The sequence below is a fragment of the Sparus aurata genome, chromosome 9 (genome assembly GCF_900880675.1).
Source record: "Sparus aurata chromosome 9, fSpaAur1.1, whole genome shotgun sequence".
Lineage (NCBI taxonomy): Eukaryota > Metazoa > Chordata > Actinopteri > Spariformes > Sparidae > Sparus > Sparus aurata.
The window spans coordinates 13411475-13438974 of record NC_044195.1 but is presented as its reverse complement, the minus strand read 5'-3'; the positions used below and the strand labels follow the sequence as shown (position 1 = coordinate 13438974).

General features: G+C 41.3%; 2 protein-coding genes across 10 annotated transcripts in view; one reads left to right on the top strand and one right to left on the bottom strand.

Moving 5' to 3' along the window:
* The first annotated feature begins 170 nt into the window (after window positions 1-170).
* Window positions 171-16690, top strand: tfg (trafficking from ER to golgi regulator). Of its 3 annotated transcripts, none has more exons than XM_030428084.1 (8): window positions 171-323; window positions 2268-2481; window positions 2718-2801; window positions 5536-5682; window positions 8277-8444; window positions 8564-8710; window positions 15207-15284; window positions 15410-16690. In XM_030428084.1, the coding sequence occupies exons 2-8, from the start codon at window positions 2298-2300 to the stop codon at window positions 15811-15813; spliced, it is 1212 nt and encodes a 403-aa protein (XP_030283944.1). In that variant the 5' UTR covers window positions 171-323; window positions 2268-2297; the 3' UTR covers window positions 15814-16690. The 3 variants fall into 3 exon arrangements, with proteins under 3 accessions (XP_030283944.1, XP_030283942.1, XP_030283943.1); XM_030428082.1 differs by having other exon boundaries at window positions 15207-15299; XM_030428083.1 differs by having other exon boundaries at window positions 175-323; window positions 2249-2481; window positions 15207-15299.
* Window positions 16691-17694: 1004 nt separating this feature from the next.
* abi3bpa (ABI family, member 3 (NESH) binding protein a) overlaps window positions 17695-27500 on the bottom strand; it is a 32829-nt gene continuing 23023 nt past the window's right edge. For all 7 annotated transcript variants that reach the window (XM_030428075.1, XM_030428076.1, XM_030428077.1 and 4 more), the window contains 10 exons: window positions 27207-27269; window positions 25346-25468; window positions 24847-24936; window positions 24516-24725; window positions 23303-23408; window positions 20785-20864; window positions 20146-20175; window positions 19892-20050; window positions 19219-19341; window positions 17695-19064 (listed from right to left, as the gene is read on the bottom strand). In XM_030428075.1, coding sequence (XP_030283935.1) covers window positions 18949-19064; window positions 19219-19341; window positions 19892-20050; window positions 20146-20175; window positions 20785-20864; window positions 23303-23408; window positions 24516-24725; window positions 24847-24936; window positions 25346-25468; window positions 27207-27269 — 1100 coding nt within the window. In that variant the 3' untranslated portion in view covers window positions 17695-18948. The remainder of the gene's footprint in view (window positions 19065-19218; window positions 19342-19891; window positions 20051-20145; window positions 20176-20784; window positions 20865-23302; window positions 23409-24515; window positions 24726-24846; window positions 24937-25345; window positions 25469-27206; window positions 27270-27500) is intronic.

Below are 27500 nucleotides of genomic sequence, written 5' to 3'. Positions count from 1 at the left end.
ATTTATTAAGCCTGTGTTTACGATTTAAATGTGCATTTTATGCCAAATAAACTGACTAGAAACAATGAAATGAATGCGATTGAGCTTGTCACAATTGATGCTTGATCATCAGTCTTTACAATTAGGCGAGTCAATCACCAACGCACTTTGTCCCAAACGGTCTGCGGCTGCGCGCACGGAATGCCACGTACTGTTTGACGTTTACAGTTTGGAGGACACTTCCTGATGCTGGCACCCGGGCTCAGCTAGGCTAGCTAACATATTTAATTTTCACGGTTTGTGGAAACCTGTGAAATACAGCGTGGTCAAGTCGTCTGATTCAGGTAATAGATGTTCTTGTGTTTGGGGTCCAACCGTAGTATAACGCAGTTTAAACCACTCAGCAGTTTCTATTTGAGCTGTATTTTGCTAGCTAGCAAGCTAAGTGGCTAACCTGCTAGCTAGCAGCTAATGTTACGTTGGGTACGCAGGGAGCTAAACTACACTGGCTCGCCCAAACAGGTGTCGAGACTGATTTGTAGGAAGTTACCCAGTTTTCAATCGATTCTGATTTTTAAGAAAGCAAAGTTAATCCTTTACTGGGTTAAGAATATGCTGCTTTACCTGGGTCCGAATGCCTGTTAGAGATAGCAATTCCAAGTTACATCGCTCCTAGCTGGCTGATGTCTATAAAGTGAAATGAAGGTTATTTTACTTCAATACATGACCTTACACAATGGTAGATTTGCTATAATATAGTTTTTTACTGGCATAAATAGTTTATATTATCGTCACTGACATGACAGTGATGAAAAGGCCCATCAAATGTTAACGTTAGCAGTCACTAGATTGCTGTTCACGGGCCAATGACAGATGACTGTGCGATTGAGCCTCTTTAACTAGCTTTAGCCAGACTTGTCATTTGACAATGGCATGTTAAACATTAGGTTCCGACGTCCCGGACTTTCATCTTGTGGAGCAGGTCTCGATAGAAATTAGTTTGTTGTCGTCCTCTTTTTAATATAGTGTTCACTGTGACGTTATGCTAAAGGTTAGCTACCACACAATCCCTAGCATCCAGCCAATTATTCATCTGGCCAGGGCGGTCAGAGCTGCAGCATTTGTGGAATTAAATCCACTGTTATATGTTTTCCAGCTTTGAACATCAGCCGGTAACGTCACGGTTAATTCAACTAGTGACTACACACGATCAGATCAACGAGAGAGGTTAATTTTACGCAAACTGTTGAGGCTAACTTATCTGAATGAATGTTAGAGTTATATTGCAGATCTATGATTGCAAGCCACACACAATATGTGAGTTTAACCTGCCTAACACACACTTTTTTATGATTTCGAAAAATCCAGTAAACATATTTGGATGTCTTGATTCTCCTATCTAAATCCTTGATATTTTGGGTCAAAGTCTAGTGAGGTTCTGTAATAGCATAGAAATGTTGCTGCCACCTCACTGCCTGATGTTTGACCTTTAGACTCAGACTCAGTTCAAGTGAAACTGTGTGATATTGTGAGATACTGCATACGTCTAGTCTTGATTGGATTTGTAAATTATAAACGGTGTAAACCCTGCAGAGAGATGGGCTCATTGTTAAAGGTTAGGTGAGACTGTTAAACCAAATCCTTAATAAAGAGGAGCTGTGTCCCTCTCGTTGTAATTATCATAATGCTTTTAGGGAGGACAATAAAGCTCTGTTACAGTATAAAAGAGCTGCTAATCAAACATAATCCCATTGTCTTTTTTAAAGTGATGAAAAGATTTTAGTTGTAGATAGCGACTGTTACAGCAACAACATCCCCTGACCTGTTAACCTACTTACACAGACCCGGCCTTACTTGATACCTCAATTTGGCTATAATGGTAAAGATATTATGTTGGGATTATGTTATTTAATGTCTGAAGACTTTATATTCTATTCCCAAAATATATTAAAACAAATTTATACTATGACTATTAAAATTATAATCTCATGGGATGCAACATGATGCTGACATTGCAATGTGTCACAGCTCTATTGTCAGTTGCCTTGTGCAGAAGATTGCTTAAGGTATATGGTACCTTCTTAGCCAATTTTGTGGACAATAGCTTTTCCTCTGTAATTATCCATATATGATCACGGTTAGTCCAATTCAGCTGTTGTTAATTTGTCGTAGTTCAGGACTAAAATTCAATTCAAATGCCCTAATTTGCATTTGAGTACAAGAGCTAGGACAACACACAGGCATGTTGTTCAGCTTGTTGTTTTTACAGCTGCCTCTCCTCTGTTAAGTGGCGGGAGCAGAAGAGGTCGGACGGCACCATGAACGGCCAGCTGGACCTGAGCGGGAAGCTGATCATCAAAGCCCAGTTGGGCGACGACATCAGACGCATCCCTATCCATAATGAAGACATCACTTATGATGAGCTAGTGCTGATGATGCAGCGCGTCTTCAGGGGAAAGCTGCAGAGTAACGACGAGGTTACCATCAAATACAAGGATGAAGGTGAGTAAGGATATCTATATCGATCCTAATTGGTCTCAAGGTTAAGAACATGAATGCTGATTTGCCTATTTTTTCATAAACTAGTGTATAGGTTTTGACACTGGCTTTGTTGCTTGACCATGAACTTCCAAATATGGAATAAACCTGTTGTGTCTTTTGGTATCTTCACATTTTTCTTTTCATAGAGGCATTTTCCCTCACAGTGAATCATTGGTCTCTCTTTTCCCTTTTTCTAGATGATGACCTCATCACCATCTTTGACAGCTCCGACCTCTCCTTTGCCATCCAGTGCAGTAGAATACTCAAACTGACCTTGTTTGGTAAGATAGTGAATTCATATACTTTCTGTTGCCCCATTATAGACATAAACTGACATGCAAGTGAATTTTGCCATAAGGAATTCCAAGTTCAAGCTTTTAGATGTCTGTCTCAAATCATGTGATGGTATCATCATGGTAAACTTTAGACCAAGATGCCTCACATCAGCTGTTACAGTAACCTGTCACTGGAGGGCAGTCCAGCTTATGTTTCACTCAACAAACCACAGCTCCTCTCTGTCTAAAGAGTTGTGTGCACTTCCATCCGACTAATTTAGGCTTGAATTTTTGTGTGTTTCTTAGCAAGGGCTCAGCACACAAAGTGATAGACAGTAGATGAATGATTCACAAAAGGTGTTTGTTCAAGTAATACTCGTTCCGCGTCTCAATCTTAGTTTTGTGCCATCCCAGCTGAATCCATAGCTATTGAGTCATTGCAACTGCAGGTGAATTAACAACAATTCACAAACAACCACACCCCAAGTCACATGTCAGGTTGAGGCCTGCTTTTTTTCACATCGTGACAACATAGCCAGTTGTGTTCGTGAAATATAACCATAGCCTTATGGTTCAGGTAATTGTGGTTTAAATTCCTTTACCTGGATAAAAGCTGGACATTGAATAAATGACAAATGCATTTATACAGCACTTTCTTAGTCTACTGACTACTCAAAGCTCTTTACAGCACATATTATATATCTTTCTTCTATTCTGAGCCATTCACATACACTCAAACACTGATGGAACATCAGTTGGGATCATTTTGTGATTCATTATCTTCCCCCAAGAAAACTTTGTCACACAGCCAGACAATCAAACCACAGTCCTCCGAACAGTGGATAACCCGCTCTATCTCCTGAGCTAAGGTCACCCTAAACAATTATTACATACAATGTGTAATTAACATTATTCATTAAAGCTTTTAGTGAATTTTGTCTGTTTTGTAAAAAAATCTTCATGCATGTGTGGGCATGAAACCAAATGCACAAATGAATGATGACTGTATTATTGAGTTTTCTTTCAATCATGGCAAAACATACCAATATAAGGTCATACATGGCTTATGATCAGATTCTCCTGTCAGGCCATTTTTACGTAGCATTTGTTTTTCACATTTTCATGAATTATTCTATATCCAGTAAATGTATTCTGAGTTCAGAATAACACATTTTGTTTTGGAGCTTTACTGCTTCCTGCCAGGAAATAAAGATTTAACATTATAGGGATATCTGCATAAATCTGCATAAAAGTAGATTTGAAACTCAAAATGGCTCACACAAAGTTAGGAATACAGTAACTAAGTCTCTAAAAATCTCGAATGACAACGAATGATGTTGTTTCCTCCACTCTGTCCTCTTGCTGCTATTATTAGCCAGGGAGCTGTAAGATTTGTTTCTTTGTTTTAAAGAAAAAAAAAGAAGTTATTTCCCTTCTATCAAACCTGGCTTGTGATTGCGTGTCATGACCTCACGTGGAACTGATGTTCTTAAACATGTGTCGAGATTCAAAAAGAGCAAGAGGAGCTGGAATCTTGGTAGCCTGTGTCTCGGCGAAGAGCCTCATGACCCTTTGCTTCTCTGTTCAGCATTATCCACTCAAACAGAGAAAACATTGTGAGAGAAAAGGAATGCCCAGCGAATGCTACTCTTGCAGTTGTTGTATGCGATGGAAATTTTACTCCTCCAGATGAATTATTAGTGGGGAAATTAGGGTTGAAAGAAGGTAGAGTGACCGGCATGGTTCAGGTCACACGGAGGATGTGAAGAATTTTGTCCCTTGTTTCCTGCAGAGTAATAATGGACCTGCTGGTTTGATTGATGATTTTATTTCATAAGTTGGCATGACCAACCAGTGTCGTTTCTCCCAGCATTTTCCAGCTCCATTGTTAGTTAAATACTTCTCTGGCAGGGTGTGATGATGAAACTCTCTCTGTCAGCCTGGCTGCTATCGTGAATGTCTTTGTGGATTCAACCATGTGATAGATGATCTCTGTAATCCCAGGTATTCAGAGCGTGGAGCCAACACAAATGGGACAGATCATCATTCATACTGTACACATACTTACTGTAGCTTTTACCGACCGATGAACGACAGAGTTCATGTGTCTACTGTGTTTCTTTTAGATTATCAGATGTTGGTGTATAATCATGCATTTTCACATTTCACTTAATTGTTAATCATAATGTACCAGTTGAAAAACATCTAATAATGTAACCAACCATTATAAACCTTCTTGACATGCCTCTCAGTAGTAGCTGTATATCAACAGCTGATAGTCCCTTACAATTGAATTTATTTAATTTTCCAATTGTTGTTTGGTTCACTATCTGCTGGCTGCTGACACGTTTCTATGCAGTCTGACCCAGATATTCCTGGGAACTCATGGCTATAACTCAGATAAAGACAATGATCTATGTCAACCAGCAGTTCAGGTTCAAGACAACATTGTCCCGAGTGGGAAATGATCTGAAATTAATGAGTTCCAGATTCAGTAATGTATAAAAAGCCCCCATTAATAAAGGTAAGGACCAGGGGATTGCATCTGTTAAAGCGATCAGGAGAACAGTTTTATCCATCACCCTTCTTGAAGTCTAACTCCACAAATGGAGTTGGTTGCGCAGAGTCGGAGAATTGTTTGACTTGTTTGACTGCTTAATCATACTCCCCAAACAAATGGCAGGTAATTGTTTTAATTTACTCACATATTCCCTCTCTCTTCATCTCTCATTATGTGCAGTGAATGGTCAGCCGCGGCCTTTGGAGTCGAGTCAGGTGAAGTACCTCCGCAGGGAGCTCATTGAGCTCAGGAATAAAGTCAACAACCTGCTGGACAGCCTTGAACCCCCCACAGAGCCTGGTCTGGCTGCTACTGCACCAGACAGTGGTAAGCACCCCCATACACATACATGTTAGCTGCTGTAGGCTAAAAAACGTGTTGATATTAACTTGTTGCAATTATATTTATATCAGGGTATACACCGATCAGCCTCAACAGTAAACCCACCGACAGTTCGAGTGAAAATCACCATTTGACACACCTTCCCAAACACTGCTGCAAGTACACCTTCTCGTGGCAACAGCACTCCCAGATTGACACCTACCACCTGGTGTGGCTGACTTTATTTTAGGTTTATTTCAATGTCATTTAATCTGCCAATTATTTTCACACTTAAAAGAGAACTTTGGTCGATTTAAACATGCAGCTTCATTGCTCAAGCTACCCTTGACTTGCCAGTACCGAAGACGCGAACACATTTGGTCCAACCATTACAGAGCTCCATGAACGGAGATTTAGCATTGACAGCTAACAGCATGGGGTCAGAACTTTACACTGGGTTTTAAGCGTCTTAACATGCTCCACATCTCACACCAAACGTTATGCAACATCAGCAGACACCTTAGCACACAGCACTGTAGCGTGTATGACTCAAAATGAATAAAAAAGTAGTTAAAACAGTGTGTTTGTGCAAGGAGCTACATATCTGTTTGTTGACATCGGCGTCTTCCGGTAGCTAGACCAAACTAGTCAATCCGTCGAGCGTGCGCTTACTCCCTTACTGGCGGCGACGGAAACGTAATCCAGCATTTTCGTGTTTCTGTTCATAATGTACATGTCCATGTTAAAGCCTGTCATGAGCCACGAGCCTTACAATAGCCTGTTAAGCCTGTTAAGTGCACACTCGATGGATATGCTAGTTTGGTCTAGCTACCGGAACACACGGATGTCAACAAACAGATATGTAGCTCCTTGCACAAACACACTGTTTTAACTACTTTTTTATTCATTTTGAGTCATACACGCTACAGTGCTGTGTGCTAAGGTGTCTGCTGATGTTGCATACCTTTTGGTGTGAGATGTGGAGCATGTTAAGACGCTTAAAACACAGTGTAAAGTTCTGACCCCATGCTGTTAGCTGTCAATGCTAAATCTCCGTTCATGGAGCTCTGTAATGGTTGGACCAAATGTGTTCGCGTCTTCGGTACTGGCAAGTCAAGGGTAGCTTGAGCAATGAAGCTTCATGTTTAAATCGACCGAAGTTCTCCTTTGATTTATTATTAATTTATATATCATAGAATGTCAGAATGAAAAATGCTCATCTCAGTTTCCTAGAGCCCAAATTGACATCTTGCATCCAACCAACAGTCCAAAACCTCAAAACTCCTAATTTATTAATGACAAGCAGCAAATCCTTACATTTAAGAGGATGGAATCAGTAAGTATTTGTTATTCGGTTATCAAAATAGTTGGCAGTGACTTTTCTTTTGCTCAGCTTACCCGTTAATCAACTAATTATTGCAGTTCTAGGTAATATATTACAAGAAATTGCACTACAGAAATGCCAAACTAAGCTTTGATAAATTTTGAACACAGTGTCACCATTACATAGTTCGCCCACTGGAGAGCACTGACATGTTGAATTTTCTTTTTATCCCAGCTGAAAAATGTCCTGCTTAAAGATGTTGGTCACAATTCTTTAAAAAAAAACAGGAAATCTAAGCGATCTGTATCAAGATGATTTGTTTATGTTTTGTGGTCATGTAAAAAAAAAAAACTAATTGCCATCATTACTCAGCCAATATATTGTTGTCAAATTTTTTCAACTGTCAAATATCATTGTCAGTATAAGCCACAAAAATCCAGTATCTGTAAGGTTCTGGGTAATGACACATGTACACACATATAAACACAGTCCAGACGGTTTTATATCTCTTTTGGTTTCTGGTCTTAGATCCCTTAATCCTACTGATGGGAGTCACGCGGCCTTGTTAACAAATAACTTGTTCACATTCCACATGCTCACTGCCCGAATCATAAGATGTATAACCCACAGAGACACTGGCACAAGACTGAGACAGTTTATAAGATTTAGTTATTGTTGGAATAATTGGAATAAAACTTTTTTCACCTTCAGGTTTGTCTGGAATTATACACTACATTTGTAGCTTCAATTGTGTACTGCATTCTTACTGGTTCTGTCCAGTTAGCTTGTGGTCACTAACACCCACACACATAGGCGCACAAGCCCTTCCCTTGTCATCATAACATTGACCAAAGACTTAATGTGAGGAACATGTGTGGTCTTTTAACAGTATGGTGGTAGGCGTTTGTATTAAAACTGACCGCTGACTGACTGTTCTGCAGTTTGTAACTCACTAAGGGTAAACAAGAACATATTTATACGTGATTTGGCTGGAATTAAGGAGCAAAATAAACAGGGGTGATCTGTATTTTGCAATCTGGCGCTATGCTGAGACAAACAAGGGGATTTGTTTTTCTGAGTCAGATAATCAAGTTCTTTTATGAGTCTTGGACAGTGTTTACGAAGAACACTCAATCCTCCATCCCCCTCTGCTACATGTTTGTGTTGACGGTGTAATAAAAATGAAACTAGAGCAAAATGTTGCATACAGGCATTGCATTATTGCCACACTTTTTCTGTCCTGGCTCTTAAATATTTCTGCTTTTGGTGTTCCCAGAATCAGTGGATGGACGAGAAGGCAAAGTGGTGGCGGCAGACCCCACAGTGAAACAGGTCACTCCAGTCAGTGCGGCCAGCATGTCAGCCTTCGACCCTTTAAAAAATCAAGATGAGGTTAGCAAGAACGTAATCTCCGCTTTTGGCCTGAGTGAGGACCAAGCCCCAGGTATTGCACACAATCCAACTGCAAAAAGCAGAGGACGCTATTTATTTTTTTAAGCATTTGATTTTTTTTCAGCACATAGTTAACATATAAAGAATACATGTTCTGTTCCACCTGCATAGCTCCCCCTGCAGTTGCACCAGAGGAGCGCTCAGGAACCCCTGACAGCATTGCCTCCTCCTCGTCTGCAGCACATCAGCCAGCAGTGCCCCCCCAACCACAGGCTCCATATCCTGGAGTACAGCAGGGACCCCCAGCTGGCATGGATGGTGAGACACTTGCATCCCTATGAAAACACAAGTCCACACATGGCGTATTTAACATATAATTGGTGAACACACGTACTCTGTGGTAGGTAGGGTCTGTGTTTGTTAGAATGCACAATAGGGTTAATCCAAATGATCACAGGGGGTTGGAGACCCTGCAGTAAGGCAGTTTAAGCGTTACTTTCTTTTACAGTGGTGCTGTTATACAGGGTATTTTTCAGGCATTACCACCAACGAAGCCTCATAAAAATGTCACCCCTGTTGAGCAAGTTTTAATGTGTTGCCCTGAACTACCGATCCAAGCTCTTTTGTAGAGTAGCGCTGCCTTGGATATTACTGACTCCCCTGGTGAGTTGTAGCTCCATGGTAGTTCATCTTTTAAACATTCTGCATTAATAGTATTAGCAGTCCGCCACCCAGACAGATATGTAACTCCCTTCTGAAGTTGTTGCCATAGTTCATATGTTAGTCAATATTTCTTTAATTTGAAGATTTGTGTTGAATAGATTTAAATGTACTCCAGTTAACTTTGGTATCCGAAGAAGATAATCCATTGGTTGGAGGGCGAAACATTTATTGATGCAAAAGAATAATACATCAAGTCAAACAAAAAAAGCGATCTTGAAAAAACAGCACCAGAAAATCCGTGCAGGAGTCTTTGGGCTCTTGTGTCCTGTATAAACATCCCGCCTAGGCGTCTTACTCACACAGCACCACAGTGAAAGCTAATATAAACTTACTGAATCATAAACTCTTCAAACTGAAGTTTTTATTATTTCTATTATGTTGTTTATATGGGTTCAGTCTTGTTTCAACTCAGGTCATGCACATACAGCAGGCACACAGGCGTGTTGGGCAGAACTACGCCCTTTTCTTCATAACAGAGACTGAAAGAGTAAATCTGCAGTCATTGCCACAGTCGGTCCAATCCTGCTGTATGTGAAGTGTAATTTCATGCCACGCTTGTCTGAATCCATTCTAAATAATGTAATATAGTACATGTATGACGGACTGGGATTGCAGAATGCACCAGAAAATTACTGCACTTCCACTTTTTTTGTGAGCTGTGTTGGTTCAAATTTTTTCATTGGATTACAGACAATATCACTTTCTTCTTGCCAGCTGTTAAATTTGGTGATATATTAATGCGCTGGAAGAATATTATTTGGATATGAGTAAAGCAAACTGAAATCTGATCCATTCTGCTTTTGAAGCAGCAGCTTTCAAAGAAAGAGAAATGAACCTAGAGTCTTGCTGCTTTGGGATCTTAATCAACACTGTGTAAACACAAGTATCCATGGAATTAGAGTTTATCTCGTGCAGCAAAGACCTTATCACAGCTCTCCCCTGTGTGAGATCTTTAACGTGCATATGTTGGACCCAGACCCAAGGTCTAGATAAAGATAGATTAAGTATCGCTCTGTGATTTAGCTCAGGGGAAGAAATGATTGTCTGTGCCAATCTCGCATTTCCATTTCTTTTGTCCAAGCATCTCACTTAACATTTGGGAATTCTCTAGCTTTTGTTGTGTAGAAAGGCCCAGGCAGGTGCACCCACGAAGGTGTATATCGTATTGTTTGTTAAATTGCTGTTAGTGTATTGGATTGTTTTCAGCTTGTGGTTTGGCCCAGCTGAAAGGGAGAGCACTGGAGCAAAATAGATGACTTTTTTTTTCTTTGCACCCTTTGAGAGCTGTAACACTGCTCACTCCTAACCACACCTGCAACACTGAAGATCAACACACATGTGGTATGACTACTTCCATTTAACTGGTGGTTTGTGGTTTGGCCTGGACTTGCTGGGACTCTCCAAAGACTTCTCAAAGAGTTCAGTTTATCCAGGGAGAAACTTATTCAGTCACAGGGTTAGCCAGCAACACACCATGTTGCACACAAACAGCCAGCTCAACTGCAAGCTGTTCATTCTTCTTTTTCTTTCTTCAATAACACAACAGTTAGGAAGAGCAGCCTTTCTTGTGTAATTAGTCTGATTTGCTGATTTGATGCTTTATTCTGACTGTTTTCCAGACATAATAGATAAAAAAATAATGAAACGTCCTGTTTTTGCTCATTAAAATCAGACACATAGAATTACAAGTTGGTGCCAGGCAGACCTACATTTATCATCATAATAACCAATAAACCACAGTGTACCTGATACAATAAGCCAAATGCACAATACACATCTCACACTACTCTTAGTCAGTTGTTATGTATAAACACAATACGTTGCAATTGAGAGTGTGTGAAAACTTCTTAGCAATCATCATCAGTAGTCAGTGTCAGGTGTTGCCTTCTCCCAGTTAATATTAAATTCACATTATATCAATTTTAGCTTCTAAAAGCAAAATGTTTGAACCAGGACCTTTTAGTATTTGGATCAAGTAGCTCAGAACAAATGTGTTTAAGATTAAGGCTACAGCTGTTATATCAGTGTGTCAAGTGCATATTGCAACATTTATGTGAATATATTAAGTATCAGAGCAGACTCTGCAGCAGATATCCAGTATTAAAGAACTTGGATTGTGGCCAAAAAACTTGACTGGGTCATCCCTAGATAAAAGATTGAAACATTCAGCTTCAGCAACTCCAAGTGATGGAATTACAAATGCAGACAAACCTACTGAAAAAAGAACCAATCAGTAAAGCATTGTCACTATGCTCAGTACCATCATGTACCCTTGTAGCAGGTTGTTAAATACATCTCCAACACCAACGTGGCAACACTTCATCCTTTCCTTGCTGCAGATGGTTGGCACATGACAACATTAAATTAGAAGCTGCCAAGCACCTCCTCAATGCTCAGTCTTTGTCCTCATATTATTCCTCTCTGTGGCTGCAGATTGTTTGTCAGTATGACAGCCACAAGGCAAAACAGAGCAGCCACAAAAATCTGTTAAAGGTAAAACATCGGCTTGGATGCCAACTGGGCACGTGTGGCCTTTTTAAAGGCAGCCTTAAGCTCCCTTTTAATGAAAGCTTGGGTTACTTGTTAACATAAAAATGCTGCTAGCAAGGTCCATAAGAAATTGGTAAAGATTTCAACCTGTTGTCCGTCAGATGCTGAGAGACCCTTGGCAAAAATGTACATCTGTGCAAGAAATAAATAAACTGTAAACACATGTTGTAGCAGCGGCTCGAACATTAGCGTGAGGCCCTTTTATCAGATGGGCAGATGTGTGTTTGGTGTGAAATGTTTATTTAAAAATAGGACCTGTTCTCATGACTACTTCTTCAGGCATGTTTAGGGGTCAGCAGAATTACAGCCAACTGCTTCTTTGTTCAAGTGAACATAATTTTTCCCAATTTGGGGCTCCTCTTTCTCCTGAGATAATGCAGCTCTGTGTTCAGTGAACCCGGAGTTGTTTCTTTGTCCTGTGAGCACACAGCAGGCTCTTAGTTGACCTATTGGCTCCTCTGGAGCAAAATGGACTCCCCAGGGCAAAAGGGGTCTAACAGCCACGCATCCCTCCATCACTCTTACATAACACGCGTGATGGATTACTGTCTGAGGAGAACAGGAGAAGAGGCCAATTTAACACACGTGCCTTCACACAATAAAGACCATGGTGTTCATGGTCAAGGTGCTGTCAGAGAGATAGCAGATGGTTGCCACATCACGTCAAAGCTTATAAAAAGTGGTACATTGTTTCTGGCTAATTATTTAATTGTCAGTGTCCTCCAGATCAATGCAAAGTAATGCAACTCGTTTTTCTGCTCATTGAGCCTCAGCTGCTTGGACACAATATTTGTTATTTCTGATGCTTTTTACATTGTATTGTAAGTATTCTTAAGGTCTAGCCTTGGGTTAAATGTCCATTGAAACACACAGGTCATGTAAATTTTGTCACAGAATAACCCATATTTTACTCTACCCCCTTTTGCACTGGCACAATCTGGCCCTGTGTTTAGTGTATTTTCGCAGATAACCACACAAGCTTGGGCTAACACTGCTCCAGAGCAGTTGACCCACTTTGAATGTGTCAGTGTGAAAACTTTCTTACCCTGCCGCTATCACCCCCTTTAGTTTGGGATTAAGAAGGTTCTAAGAATGCTTTTAGCTTTGGTCTATGTGCAGCTTCAAAAACCCCTTTTACACACATCGCTAACCTAGTGTTGATTTAAGTCTAGGGTTATCCAATTCACACTGTACTTCGATTAGCCCTTAATTTAATGTCCGTAGCAACACGTGAATAATGTTAAATTCTAAAACAACATGCGAGTCCTCCTATTTATTCTAGCTCCTTTTCACACTGGCACATTTGAGCCAGTTGTTTAGTTGATTTTCAGTGAGTAATCCTGCAACCTTTTTTGCCCCAGGTTAAGAAAGCTTTGAAAATGGCACAATCATGGCATGTTCTAAAGTCAGCTAGCCTCGACTTCATCCTAAGGCCTGCTGGGGTTGGCTGGGATATTCACTAAAAATCCGCTAAACACAGGCACAAAAGATGACGGTGTGAAACTGGATTAAAGTAAACAGAGTAGCCAAGCGTCATTCTAGTGTGTAAACTAGTTCTAGTATGTACTTGGCTGCATGTTCCAGCAAACATTTAACCGAGTGCAAGTAGAAGTCCAGCGTTAATTGTATAACCCTGGGTCAAAAATGGGTGGGTGGAAATGTTATCTCATAGTCAATTCTTAGCCCAGGTCTAGCTGAGAATGTGCAGTGTGAGATGCACTTCTTCTGAGGCCATTGAGGTTCTCGGTCAGTATGGACAAAAAGGATCATTTGTTAGGACTCCTTTCAGCTTTCATCATAATTTAACCTTTAAAAAAAGTGTAATTCGTCACAATCAGCCCTTCAGAGCCCTTCAGCCTTCAGAGTGGAAAATCTGCGCCAGTTTTACCAGTGTTTAAACCAGTAAACCACCTTCTCTCTCTTCTTCTTTTCATATGCCGTCACCCCAATTTATATGTCATGCAGGAGAAGAGTTGGGCCTCGTTAAGGGAGAACACTAGCTTGCCAAATTTTTGCATGTTTGCTGAACATTCAGGCATTCACTGGAAAACTTGATGAGCAAATGTAAAATAACAACGGAAAAAAGGTTGTGCAATGACCTCACTGTCGAGTATGATATTACTGATTACTCATCGTGCAGCTCAAAAGTTGTTAGTAAGTGTAACATTATGTTCCAGGCTTTCAGAGGCATTTAAAGAATTACTATTTAAGGCACACCATTGAGTTGACTGGAGTTGTAGACATGAGACCATCCTCCACATGTGCACGTATGTAGTGTGGTCTGGTGAAGTCATGGGTAATAAAAGTGGAACAGGAAGTTGCTGTCTGCAAACAGACATGTCTTCTAGTGGACAATTTCTTGTCCTGATGCACAGAGTTTGCCCAAGTTATTCACATCATTGTGCACATAATGTTTTTAACGGACACATATGTCAGCCTCAGTTTTGTGTTTGTTAATGTCTGCTCGGGCACCTGCACGCTGCTGTCTAGCAAGCAGCCAATTCTGACTGTAAAGTGCTGTAGACGGATACCTGCGGGCACTGGCTTTTAGCAACAAATACTTGTATCAAAGTGGTTGCAGATGTTTGCACTGAAGCCGTTGTGTGTGATTCTGTCCAGATGCACAGGTGTTTCTGTGAAGATACAGAGACCCCCTATATGTACACTTATTTACTTCATGCATCATGGATAGCTATCATATATAAAACATTGCAGTCCCATTGCATTCCAGCCATAGGTTAAAAAGCAATGTTGTAAAAAGTACACCGATGAGAGTAAAAGTAAAGATAATGTAATGTTAAAATGTGTTTTTGGTAAAAGTGAAAGTCACCCTATGAATAGTACTGGACCTAACATCTTATTTGTTATTTTGTAACTGAAGTACATTTAAAAGTAAATTCCCACATATTTACGTGTGTATATATACTGTATATTATGGGTCGACCCATTATCTCACAGGCTTCTTATCAGATCCAATATTAAGCAAAGACTTTGCAGCTTTGCCTCAGATGCAGTATGTAAAAGTGGAGTAAAAAAGAACAATGTTCGCCTTCAAAACTTTTTGGAATGAAGTGGAAGTATAAAGTAACAGTGACTTAAAATTTTACTCATTGTAATTATAGTACTTTAGTAAGTGTACTTACTTGCATTTCATCACTGCTGTAAATGCATCTTTCTAAGATATATAAACTTTACTTCCCCGCACTGTAAGTACAGTGTAAGTGTATGTGTGTAACTGAGTGGTCTTTCGAAGTAGAACTGATTTTTCAACTTGCATGCAGAAAACATGCACATAAAAAACAAATGCACACGTGGCTCATTGTAAATAAAAGTTAACTAAATCACAGGGCGCCTCAGTTGCTCATTAGAGCATGTGTCCCATGTACAACGGATTGATGGGAGCTTGTGGCACTTGCATCTGGATGTTATACAGAAGTATAAATGGGGCCACAGATGTAATGCATAGTGGCTCAAATTTGGTTTTAGATATGTAATTCTTGTGGTTCTTGTGTACTGATGATGCTTGTTCCTGTCTCTTCAGGTCAGGTGTACCAGTACCAGGCTCCAGGTGGATACCCGCCTCAGCAACCAGGTGCTCCCCCACAGCAGCAGCAGTACGGTATGCAGTATCCTGGTAAGAATAAAAATAGTTAGGGTTTAAAAAGAAAAAAGGTAGCTGCTCTCGCTCTTTTTCTCTCTATAGAACAAATTAAAGACACTCCCTCCCGCCCTCCCTCTCTGCAGGATACAGCACTCAGCCTGGAGCCCCTCAGCCTGGCCCACCTCAGCCGCAGCAGCAGCAGCAGTTTCAGAACTACGCGCCTCCTGCCTCCCAGGCTCCAGCTCCCGGTCCGACCCCAGCTCCCGGCTTCCAGGGTGGCCAGCAGCAGCCCCATCCATCTCAGGGAGCCCAGCAGTATCCACCAGGAACCTTCCCTCCCCAAAACTATACCTCCCAGGCCTCACAGCCTGCCAACTACAGCCTGCCGCCCAGCTCCCAGCCCGGCTCAGGGTACCAACCCCGCCCCGGATACACCCCACCTCCTGGCACTACTGCCACCCCTCCACCAGGAGCTGCTAACCCTTATGCCCGCAACCGCCCTCCTTATGGGCAGGGCTACACTCAGCCAGGCCCTGGATACCGGTAAAAGAGGATAGCGGATGTTACTGATCCTCACAATCCCCTACTCTATATGTGGCTCCAACTGTTTGGCGTGGGTGCAGGAAATATGATCTACTGCTCTGCACCCACCACCCACCCCACCCCCACCGTACCAATATCAAGTCCAAATATGAAACAAGCAACTCCCCCAGTCTGATGGTTAGTGTTTGTAGGCTGTCTCTCCAATATACCGCTCTGTTTTGGTCCTGGTGTGTGTTCCTTTTGTTATTTTCCCCTCTTCTCCTGTCACCGCCACCTCTGGCAACTCTGCCCTCTCGTGTCTGTCATGGTGAAAATGTAACCAGGCTGTATGTACACATCTGGAAGACCAAAACAGGCTGGTGCACAAACTGTTTCTTGTTCTTTTAATGGTAACGCTTCATTTCGCGAGTGAGATCCGCATCAACATTCTGCATTTGTGTCTCGCACGTCAAAGACAAGCATCTCAGCCGGTTGTGTTGAGTTCACAGTGAATAGATGCATTTATAAGACACTATCTAAATGAAAAGTTACCCATCTGTCGTTTGTTTTGTCTGTTTTTCTTTGTTTGATTGTTTTTTTTTCTTTATTTGATCAATTTCACCACCATGTCGGTATTAATGATGTGTCAATGAAACTGCCCCATGTTGGGAACACTAGCTAAGTGATGGCTAATGGGAGATGTAGTTCCCATGAAGGAAGGCTTCTTTGTTTAGCTCGTTATATCACCTCCAGTAAAGCTTGCTTATTCCTCTTTCTCTTTATCTTTATCTTATCACTGGTTTTTACTAATAAATCAAATACCACCTTCAAGTGAGATTAGTTGTTTATGTATAAACTGTAACATTTTTTTTTCTTGAACCTAATAAATGATTGAGACCCAGCTGGAGACCTTTTTTTAGCTTTCAATATTGTGTTTCTCTTGGCCCAGTGTTGTCTTGCTGTGTTCCCTCTCTTTCTCTCTGTCTGTGGTTTCTGAGTTCATGTCTCTGTTAAGTTTGGCTTCTCTCTTCCTCTGCTCCTCCACCCAGATTTGGAAAACTGTGGTAATGCTGGTATTCCTATTTTGTTTTCCCGCCTGTGGGTTGTGGTTGGCTGGGACATGCGGCATGCGCGTATGCGGTCGATCTTTCATGTCAAACTGTCTCGCTGAGTGAGAAGAATTGAGCGCAGCAGGTTTATTAAGGATGATTTAGATTCATGTATTTAGCGTTGCTCTTTACCTGTTCTGCGCCAAACTGAAATCCATCCTTATAGATGTGTTTGTCCATTTTGGATGGTGTGTGATGTTGATACAGTTAGCACAATATTAGGAATGTCTTAAATCAGGTTAATGTCTAATATCACTGCCGCAATCCTGTGTTTGATCCAGATTGTTTCTTCTTAAATTTAGTGCTTTTATCCATCTTGAATGTTTAGTGAGTCGGTGCGTTTTGGAGGTATCGGCCATAGAGATATCTGCCTTTGATCAAATATAATGTAACTTGACTGTACTCTGCTTGAGTTAGTCAATTTGAAAAACTTAACATCAAGATGGAGCCGTCTTATTTCAATTGAACTACACAGCTATGAAATGAATGGCATCTGTCCTAGCTAGTGTGTACTACAAGTATGAGGCTACCACCAGCAACCAGTTATATGATATATAGGACGGCTAAAGTTCACTACTGAATATATAACTTTTTTTTTTTCTGCAATTAAACAAAATATGCGTTATTGACCTTAACGGGTGCTGGTAGAGTGATTTTACAGGAAGAGCTGAGCTAGCCATTTCCCCCCGTTCACAGTATTTGTGCGGGGCTAAATCAGTCAGAATCCTAAGGACAAGAGATCTCCCAACAAGGTTGAACCATTAACATAAAAAGCATAGAATCAAATAGAAAATTAATGTCAGTCAATATAAAAACAAGATTTATTGCTGAAAACATACACGGTGCATCAAAACGGCAGTCATGACACAACTTGCGACTTCTCTCCTGTTATTTATAGTTTTATGTACACTTCAGTTTTAACACAATCACATAAATTATTGGTAACACTTTAGAATAACCATCAATAGATAGTTAATGTATTGTTAATTAAACTTAAGCTAACAATTAATGAAACACTTTATAATCCATTAATTAAGCAATCGTTTAATGTGAAGTTACAACTTGTGTTCATAAACCTTTGTATTTGGTATGTAAATGGTTTATGAAGTTTTTCATTGTTTGCTAACGGCTAAATAACAATATTTAGTAAACCATACATTTACCATTTAATAATGATGGTTATTGTTAAGTTTTACCAAATTATGTAGTTTTCTTATGTCATTTCCGAATTAAAGCTCAGTTTATTCATTTATAAATTTTATAACATTTATTCTTCTATAAAATACAGGAAAAGGCTGCATGAGTATCACAAATACATAAATCTCTTGTTTCCAAGTGACCCCATAGTAACACTGGACTCAAGCTGTCTAACAATAGAGCAACAATTTGGCTGAAGCTGATTTGATGTTTTATTTGACGTACATGAAACTATATGATCACTGGAATACAAATTGTACTTCACACCATATACATATATGAACAAACGTTTAATACTGTGCAAACTGCAACTGCTAATAATCCCTTAGGGCCAGCAGAAGGTCAATTCTGCATGTCTATGTGTAACATACTCCAAATGTACAGTCTGATTGGCACCTTTCTGTACACGTGTGTGCTCACTGACACGCAAGTACTGGAAACAATTTTCACTTTCTCATCTCAAAAGCCCCGAGCATACAGAATATTCAGCAACGATCCCCCCATAAATAATATCATACAAGTTATTACACTGTGGGAGCCAGCTTCCCAACATTTCCTCTGTGATTACTGTATATTCAATATTTCGGTTCACTTCAGCTCCTGCATTCTTCATGTGCTGTGACATTTTTTTCGATACATACAGAAATCAAGACCAATGTAACAAATGCACTCAATAGAGGTCGGTGACACCTAAAAGTCCTGTACAGGTTCATACCTGGGAGAAAAGGCAGAACTCGCCTTAAGTGTCCCAGGTAACATGAAAGAAAGGCCCACCTCCCGTCAGGCCAAATCGGGCGTCTTCGTCTCGCTCACCACCGAGGAAGTCATCCTTCCTGAATCCACCTCCTGGGGTCTTACCACTTCCCAGGTATGGGTGTGCCGCACTCGTACCAGCCGACGTAAGTAACATGCGACTTCCCTCCAATCTCCCCAAAGTGGACAGGTTCCTGCCTCAACGCTCTAAAGAACCCTGGTACAGAGATAGAGGAGGGTTAAGACTAAAGTAAATGTTTGGTGTATGGTAAAAAACTTTTGATTAAAACATGTATTGCATCTAATTTTTTTGCCGAAATGTAATTGTGTAATACTATTGAAATTAATCGACAAACAGCTAACCAAAATACCTAGCCTGCTGGGTAGCTGGTCAGCAGACATCTGGCTGCCGGTGCGTCCATCCAGGAAGGAGTCCACAAACTGACAGTGGTCCTCACCGTGTCCCGTCTGATCGCCGATGTTGAAGAACTTACCTACAGAGAGGACAGAGGGAGTATGTTTCTGTCTATGAAATTAAATCCGATCATCAATCCTCAGTCTTAGTAATATTGATGTTGAATTGAAGCGATCACAAAAATAATCAAATTAGTCGTCCTGTGTTAAAAAGACCAACGTGTTGTGTTTCCTTCAAGGTAACTAGAAGGTTTAAAATGTGTTTTATAAGGTTGTGGGTTGGTTTAACTTCATCGCTGCCAATGATAGTTACGGTCCTGGAGTTGTGTCAGGTGTGTGTGTGTTTGTCTTTTCTTGTTTCCCCTTAGGTCCCATCAGGTTTTTAACAAAGTGATCTAATCTTCAAAGTTTGCATTAGTCCATTCTTCAACTTAAATGAGGAAGTGTATGTTCCTCTCTGAGGCCAATTTGAACCCCGACTGAATAATTATGCAAAAAAATGTACTGTTACCCAACTAAAACAAGGGAAGTTCACACAGAGCTGACGTTTCAGAGATGCAGTGCGGCAGTGTAGGTCCTTAGGGGCTCCTAAGCAGCAGAGCTGAATTCACTGTTTCGAACTGTAATTACCATTGAGGGAGTCGCTCAAGTAGATCTTGTATCTCAGAGAGTTGCAGAGCTGGATGCCCACAAACTTTCTGTACCAAGTTCTCTTCACATACTGCTTTCCACTGCACTCAGAGTAGGCATCGGATTTAAATGGGAACTGAGTCCAGATGGCATCTTTGCCTGTGGGGAATTCATTAGAGGCAAAAACTTAAAGAAAAGACTGAACGTTATTTAGCTGGAACACAGTGATCAGGAGAGAAAAATATGATAGTCACCTGACACATATTCGCTCACTCGTGGATCCGCTACAAATGGAGAAACTTTCAGTGAATAACATCATCAAAACAGCTTCGTATCAAAGTCATGAGACATCTTGAAACATTGTGCTAGACAAAACGACACTTGTCTCAGAGCCCATTTGGCAGAGTGTTTACAATGTCCAGCCCCAAAAGGCTTCATCTTGATTGCACAAGGGCAGGAGGCCAATTGAGCAAAGCATTCCCCTCTCAGTGTTGTCATTGTGAGATTAAAAACATTTGATCAACTCGAGCTTGTACTTTATGATCAGTGTTAATTTCGCCGTGCTCGGAGCCCTCCGTTCAGCAGGTGGATGATACGCCTCCGTTAGAAATGAGCCTCGGAGGACATCTGGTGAGCTGACAGGACCCTTGAGTCTTAATCAGTCAGACCCCGGTGCCACGTTGAAATCATTAGACTAATAACTGCCTAACAGCCCACCTTCAGAGATTCAAAGTAATGCTAATCACCTCTTCCTAATTAGCAACATGTACAGCACAGTTGCATCAACATGCAACTAATTAGTCTCTTCTATTGGAGCAAACTCATCAGGGTTTACCAGTAATGTCCTCTGGTATGCACTGTGCAGATTAGATTAGAAGGATTGTAAAACTTGCCTGACTCTGTGCTGAAAGACACAGGATCACTGGAGGGTCCCGTTCCCAGCTCATTCTTTGGTGTTACTTTGAATTCATAACTGAAGTAAAACAGAAAAAGAGGATTAAAGGCACAGTCCAAACTCTCAATCTAAATTCCTCCAAACTCAAGAACTGGGAAGCCTAATATTTTCGTGCCTTTGATGGGTCACACAAACACACACAAGCGTGCACACACACACACACACACACACACAGAGCTGATGGTTATTCCACGTGCTGCGTTCAGATGTCCTGGCAGTAGTCGGGCCAGCAGACCCAGCCCAGGGGAGGGTTCTGGTGAGTTCTGTGACTCCAGATGCTGAAATCTAATTAAAAACTCAGTGACCCTCTCCACCCAGGTTTCCTCAGCTTTTCTGTCGTTTTGGCCATTTTGTGTGAGCAAAACCAAACATAATCATGGGGTTGTGGGATTACAAGTGAATCTGACAAGCGCCTAGACAAAGCACACTAATAGCTTTTCGGTGCCATTCAATACGGCTCCCTTGATGAGATCTACAATGAACCGTACTAACGTGATCAGAAAGTAGATCAAGCATGCAGTAACAGTTAAGGTGCCCCTGGGTTTTCTTGTAAACGACCACTTAATCAATCAATCAATAAATCTTTGCATTTGTATAGCGGCAATTTAAAACAAAAGTCTTGTCATGACACTTTCCAAATCTTCATCATACACCTTGATTAATTCATTTACAGAGACCCAACATTTCCCCCATGAGAAGGCACTTGGCAACAGTGGCGAGATAAAAAAAAAAAACACAGCCTTTTACAGGCAGAAAGCTCGGGGCAGAACCGGACTCAATAAAGGACCGCCATCTGCCGAGACCAGTTGGGTTGAGCGAGAGAGGGGAGAGAGAGAGAGAACGAGTGATAGGGGAGGGGTGGTAATGTAAACGCAAGTAATGTTAGCATTGTTAACAGTGTTACTAAGTGGCATCCTTGACGTCTATCAAACACAATGGATTCATTTCATTCCTTGTAAAAAGTCCATTGGCAGGAATATGTACCTGACACCTCCCTGTACTGTACACAGGCACCAGTGTCCGTCAACAGGGGCCCTCTCATAGAAACATTTCTCCAAAACTTTTTTAGGAAATGGTTTTATGTGGGCAAATTTATACTGATGTAAAACTGCCGTTGTTTTTAGTGTGCTCATACCACGACAAATCGTCAAAATTCACTCAGAGGTTCTGGCCAGCATCCCAATTCAGATTTCCTAAATAGCCATTCTGGCCGATTATTAGATGACATGGATGCCAGAAATGACTCCCCTTGATTTTATATTTGATTCCATGAATCAGCTGACTGGAAGTGATTCAGCTCTTCCTGAAGTATGTGCCTGCTACAGCTGCAGCAGCTCTCCACAGCTGTCCCAGCTTTGATCCTCAACCGATTTAAGCACAAGGTCCACAACCCCTCTTCTACTGCTGCGTAGACACATACCAAAACTCATCCAGAGAGCTGCAACAGGTCTCAGGGCGCCATCAGCAACTTCCTTACAACCCAGAGATCACAAAAGAAAGCAACGCCAAGACTGTGGAATTTGCCGGGTAGATACATCAGCATCGATAAATAGTTCTCTGAGTAATGATGAGGCGTGCGGAAGGCTTACTTTACTGACATTTGTAGCCCCAACCCGCTCAACTAGGTGTCATTTTTTATCTACAGATATAAACATGTTCATGTTATGTTTGACATTTGGGTTTTAGAGCTCAGCGTGACAAAGGTGATCAGAGAGCACGCTAGATTTATAGTTTATAGCATTTGGGGTCTTCTAGCTTAGTAGATATGTCATGGGAGTCCTTCACCGTGCTAACTATCACACTGAAAACCCTGTTTGTTTGTCTCTCCCTCCATTGTTTCTCCTCCCTGTCCTCTCTTTCTACGCAGGCTTCTCTGTGCTCGACCATCGGCTGTCTGGAGACCTTTCTATCATCCCTGGCTGTCGGTGCGTCAGTCACTCCAGATGTTTTGGATCAGGGTCTTCGTCCTCCGGGAGTCCAGCCTCCCCTCTTCTCCCTCTTTGTAGCTCATGTGCATGGCGTTCTTGTCTCTCTCTCCCTCCATGTGTTTGTTGCTCCTCTCCGTGAGAACGGTGTTTGAGATTTGCTCATGTATTTACGTGATCAGTCTTCTTCCAGGTTCCTGCGTGGAGAGCAGTTTGTGTGGCTCGGGGCTGTTTGGGAACACCTGAAGAGGCTCCACATCCTTCATATATTTACAATCCATGTCTAATTTTTGTCATCCTGATTGCCTATTTCTGTCCATCTGTTGTTCGTCCTGACACTTCCTCCATTATTCACGCAGTAAAAGGGTTGTTTTTGCATCCTCATCTGAATTGATATTTGGCTACACAAAAAAACATCAACGCTGACTTGACTACACGCAGTAAGAGTGAAAGACTAAAGGAAAACAATGGCAGCGTATCCCTTTTTCCATGAAATAATTTGTCCCGTGTAATAATGTCTGAGTCACACACCTGCTCTCTGGTTTGAGATTCTCCACAGCTGTGTGCGTCTGGTTGGTTGTCAGTATGGACACCTCTTCTCCATTCGGTCCTTTCTCTGTGGATACGACTTCATACTCTGAAAAAAAGGAGCTAAAAATCAATGTCGTTCATATAACACAAACTTCATGTTTCAATTTTTTTGATGACAGAGATGGCAGCTTATTCTAACAATGGTATAAAGGGTGTACATGTTAACATTACTAGAACTTTTTTCCAGAACAGTTACAAATTGAAGGGGTTTTCTTGATCAATTAAAGCTATAGGCAGAAAAGACTATGAAACTAAAACGTCACCAGGGTAAAATGCTGGCAGTTAACTATTCTGCAAACCATGATATGTTTATATTTAAGAATATTAAGCATGACACCATTTCCAGCCATGTTTGTGGTGACCAAAACATGTACTTCTTCTTCTTCATCATCATCTTCTCCAAACCAAGTGGTCTCTCTCTCTCTTTCTTCTATCTCTCCCGCTTTCTCTCTCTCTTCTGGTTCTGGTCGAGGTTTCGGCCTGTTTAAAGGCAGAGCTTGCTCACTGGAGAAATGTTCGATCACTCTAAATAAATTAATCAGAGTATGGTCAAGACCTGCTCAATTTGGATATTGTCATGAGATGACTTTTGTTGTGAATTGGCAATATGCAAATAAAGATTGATTGACTGATTGGTTTGATGGGTTGGTTGGTTGGTTGGTTAGTTGGTTGGTTGGTTGATGTGCCTAAACCTAATCACACAAACTACAAGTGTTTTCACAACATAAAATAACAAAATTGAACCTAATCTTAATTTGCAACATAAAGAAATGTTAAGGTTAGACATACACGTGGTTTGCAGAAATGTACATTGCCAATATTTATTCTGCCGACTGGGTAAAACTAAAAGGGGTAAGGCAACCCTAGAAAGCAAGCACACCATACACTGTAAATATACACCAGTCAATGACAACCACTGACAGGTAAATGGATTAACATTGATCACTTCGACACATTTCAATGCTCTGCTTGGAAACCTTGGGCGATGGCATTCATGTTGATTCCCACCAAACACGAATGACTCACCCACACACAACTCTTTATCCAGCGTGGTTTATAAGAGAGCGGTTTCACTAACATCTGTACAACATGCTGTCATGAATGAACTGCTAATCACCCTGATGCAAACCATAACCTGGAACAACAACCGTACCTCTGGTTTCGTTGTCAGATTTCTGCCAGTCAAGAATGACGAACGACGGGCAGCCCTCCACAGTGACCACAGTGAGGTTCGACGGAGGTATGCGGGGAGGACCAGTCACGTTCTGATCACTTCCCTCCTCATCAGGGAAGTAAGCGAGGGATGAGGTGATGGAGCACGGCTCATCAGGCTTCTTATCGGTCTTGTAGATCACATGGGGGGCTACAGACAGGTACAATGAAAACAGCACTTTTAATCATGTCAGTCTTTGACTTCTTTTTATTCGTGCAGTAGAACTGAGTATTGTTGCTAGAGAGCTGATGATGAAGCATTTGAGTCTTACCTGTAAAGCGCTTCTTGCCCATGATGTCTACCTCTGATGTAGGCAAGGGCCTGAATATGGAGGAGTTTTCATTTAAGTCAAATCGGCTGCCTGAGAGGGGATCAGGAGAGAGGAGTCGGGGTTAGCTGGATGTGCCAGCAGGCTCTGGCAGCTCTCTCTGTCCTCACTTTTACAGCTCTGGCCCTGGGAAGCAACCAGCCAGCTCAGCACCTGCTCTGGCCTGCACTCGGGCTCTTTGTTTGCCTCTTAATATTGAGAAACATTCTCCTTTTCTTTATTTTCTTACTACTTTAAACACCTGCAAACTGCATTAGAACTATCTCCTGATGATTATCACATGCATGCATTGACACAAAGACAAAACAATCTTTTTCAGTCGCCTATTTTTATCTTTTTCATGAATTCAAAAAGTAAATTTTGTCTCTGGGCAATGAAAGCACTGATGATAATGAGTCATAACTTTCCTCCCAGGATGCATGAAAAGTTGTGTCACTCGTACTGTTTACTGCGGAGGCGGGGGTGGTCGTCTGCTGCCGGCGCTCTTGCTTGGGCTTGGCTGTGACCAGAGCGAATGGCTTCAAGATGGACTCCTTGTCTCCTTGTTTCAGGTCCATGGGTTTATCTGAGGACAGAGAGCGGGAGGAGGAGGAAGAGGAAAAAATCAGTTCTTCATCCTCATCATCTGACTCACAGTTGTGATCCATCTGCTTTGGCCATCCTCACTGAGAAAGTCAGTGGCCTTTTCCTGGCTGACTTGAAGATCAGAGATTGCTTGTTCAAAAAGATCTCTAATGCTCTTCGAGGGGGAAAAAGGTCTGCCAGAAAACGACTGCTGAGACCGAGGATGCCCAGATGCTCCGAACCATGCACTTCACACACACGCACACACACTGGCTTTGTGCACATGTAAAGAGAGAAGGATGAGAGATACAAACAGAGAGAACAGCGTGAGAGGGTTCAGAAAAACAGCCTCAACAGCAAGACCACTGAGATGAGCTGTTATGTTTAGATGAATGCTCTTTTGTTCATTAGTAATCACTGTGTACTTCATTCATGCTTTTTTTTTTTTTTTGGAGTTTGTTTGCAGAAGATAAGACAGTGGTTCTCAAACAATAATGGACGTCGTAGAAGCATTGCAGCCAAAACTTGACCCTGTGGAAAAATACGAAGCAGAACTGAAATTGAACAAGTTGTCTTCATGTGGGACCAATAAACAATGTGCACAGATGCTTTCACGCTAGCAAGGCTGTGATTGAGTGTAGCATGCTTCATTCAGGCAAATCATGGCCATATTTCTAACAGGAAAGGAAATGAAAACCCATGATGATAGAAAAAAAGTGCATTTTGTTTCAGGGTCAATGCAGCAAACAAGCCTTGTGTCCTTTGGGTCTTCAAACTCTTGTTTGTCTCAAATTGTCCAAGAAAGTAAATACATTTTTGATAATCCTTAACATTATTTCATTAAAATAACTGCTTGTTTTGTAAGGGTATGTTCAAGGCGGGATAAGGTTTCATTTGATTTACAGAGGGAAGGGAACGTTTGAGAACCACTGGCTTAAAAAGCAGCTTATGTCCAGCCATTGGGCCTGGTGTGTGCAAAATGCTGCAATCCATTGTACCCATGTCTCGGGTTGAAACAATGACCTCCAACACGAAAAAGTAAAAAAAAAAAAAAACAGAAATTCATATCGGGATTCCAAGTTGGAAATATGAGCAAATCCAGCGAGTCCAAACTGGCCACCATAAATATGTGTGACATCACAGCAACATGGTGGTGCGCAAGGTAAACAAAGAGTTAACTTTTTATCAAATTGTATCTCTGCCATAGAGGGTATGTTTAAAGCCCTGTCTTTTTGTTGGTTAGTTTGTCAGCTGGGTACCATGAAAACTTAACCCCATTAACTTTTGCTGCAGATCCAGGATTTGCTTTCTCATTTTCTTTAACATTGTCAAATAAAGGGTTTTTCAACATTTTCATTCTACTTACTTTATGTAGCGTTTGTGCTGTGAAATGTGCTGTATCAGCGTTGTAGTTGCCATTTCTATTTTCATTTTCAATTCAGTTGATTTGCCCTTGATGGAGGCCTGTGCGTGCATGCATTATCCTACGCCTCTCATCTCTTTAAAAGTTTGCTTCACAGTTTAATCAGCTGCTGTAGTGTTGGGTTGGTCCTCAGTAGATGCTTGTAAAACTTGACTTGCCATATTAACATCAGCGTGCAGAGCTGATGCATAGGGATGCATTTAGATTGGAAAACCAACTTGGAACTCTGGATTTTCAACTTGTTATGAACTGCAGCATTGTTAGAGAATGCCTAAGGTGCAGCAGTGTCCAGTGCAGCCATCACCCGTGCCCTCACCATGGTCAGTAGGTTTCCCCACCAGGTTGGGTCTCTTGTTGACAGGAATAGAGGGACGCAGAACTGCAGGGAATTGTGGGAAACAAGAGTCCATTTCAGATTGAGAATCACATTGAAACAGAACAGGTGGTCGGCACTGAAGAAGAGATAAAAAACTGAAAAAATAATGTTGTTGGTTATTTTTTTTTTATAGTGCAACAATGATGAAAGACTGTAAAGTATTAAAGGAGGGAGATATTTTGCAGGGCAGACGACTGCAGTAAAACTGCGAGCTGAAAAATGAGTACACAAAAC

Coding starts and splice junctions, on each gene's coding strand:
- tfg (XM_030428082.1), top strand. CDS start 2,298: ATGAACGGCCAGCTGGACCTGAGCGGGAAGCTGATCATCAAAGCCCAG. Junction 2,482..2,717: donor CATCAAATACAAGGATGAAG/GTGAGTAAGGAT, acceptor CCCTTTTTCTAG/ATGATGACCTCATCACCATC. Junction 8,711..15,206: donor ACCCCCAGCTGGCATGGATG/GTGAGACACTTG, acceptor CTGTCTCTTCAG/GTCAGGTGTACCAGTACCAG.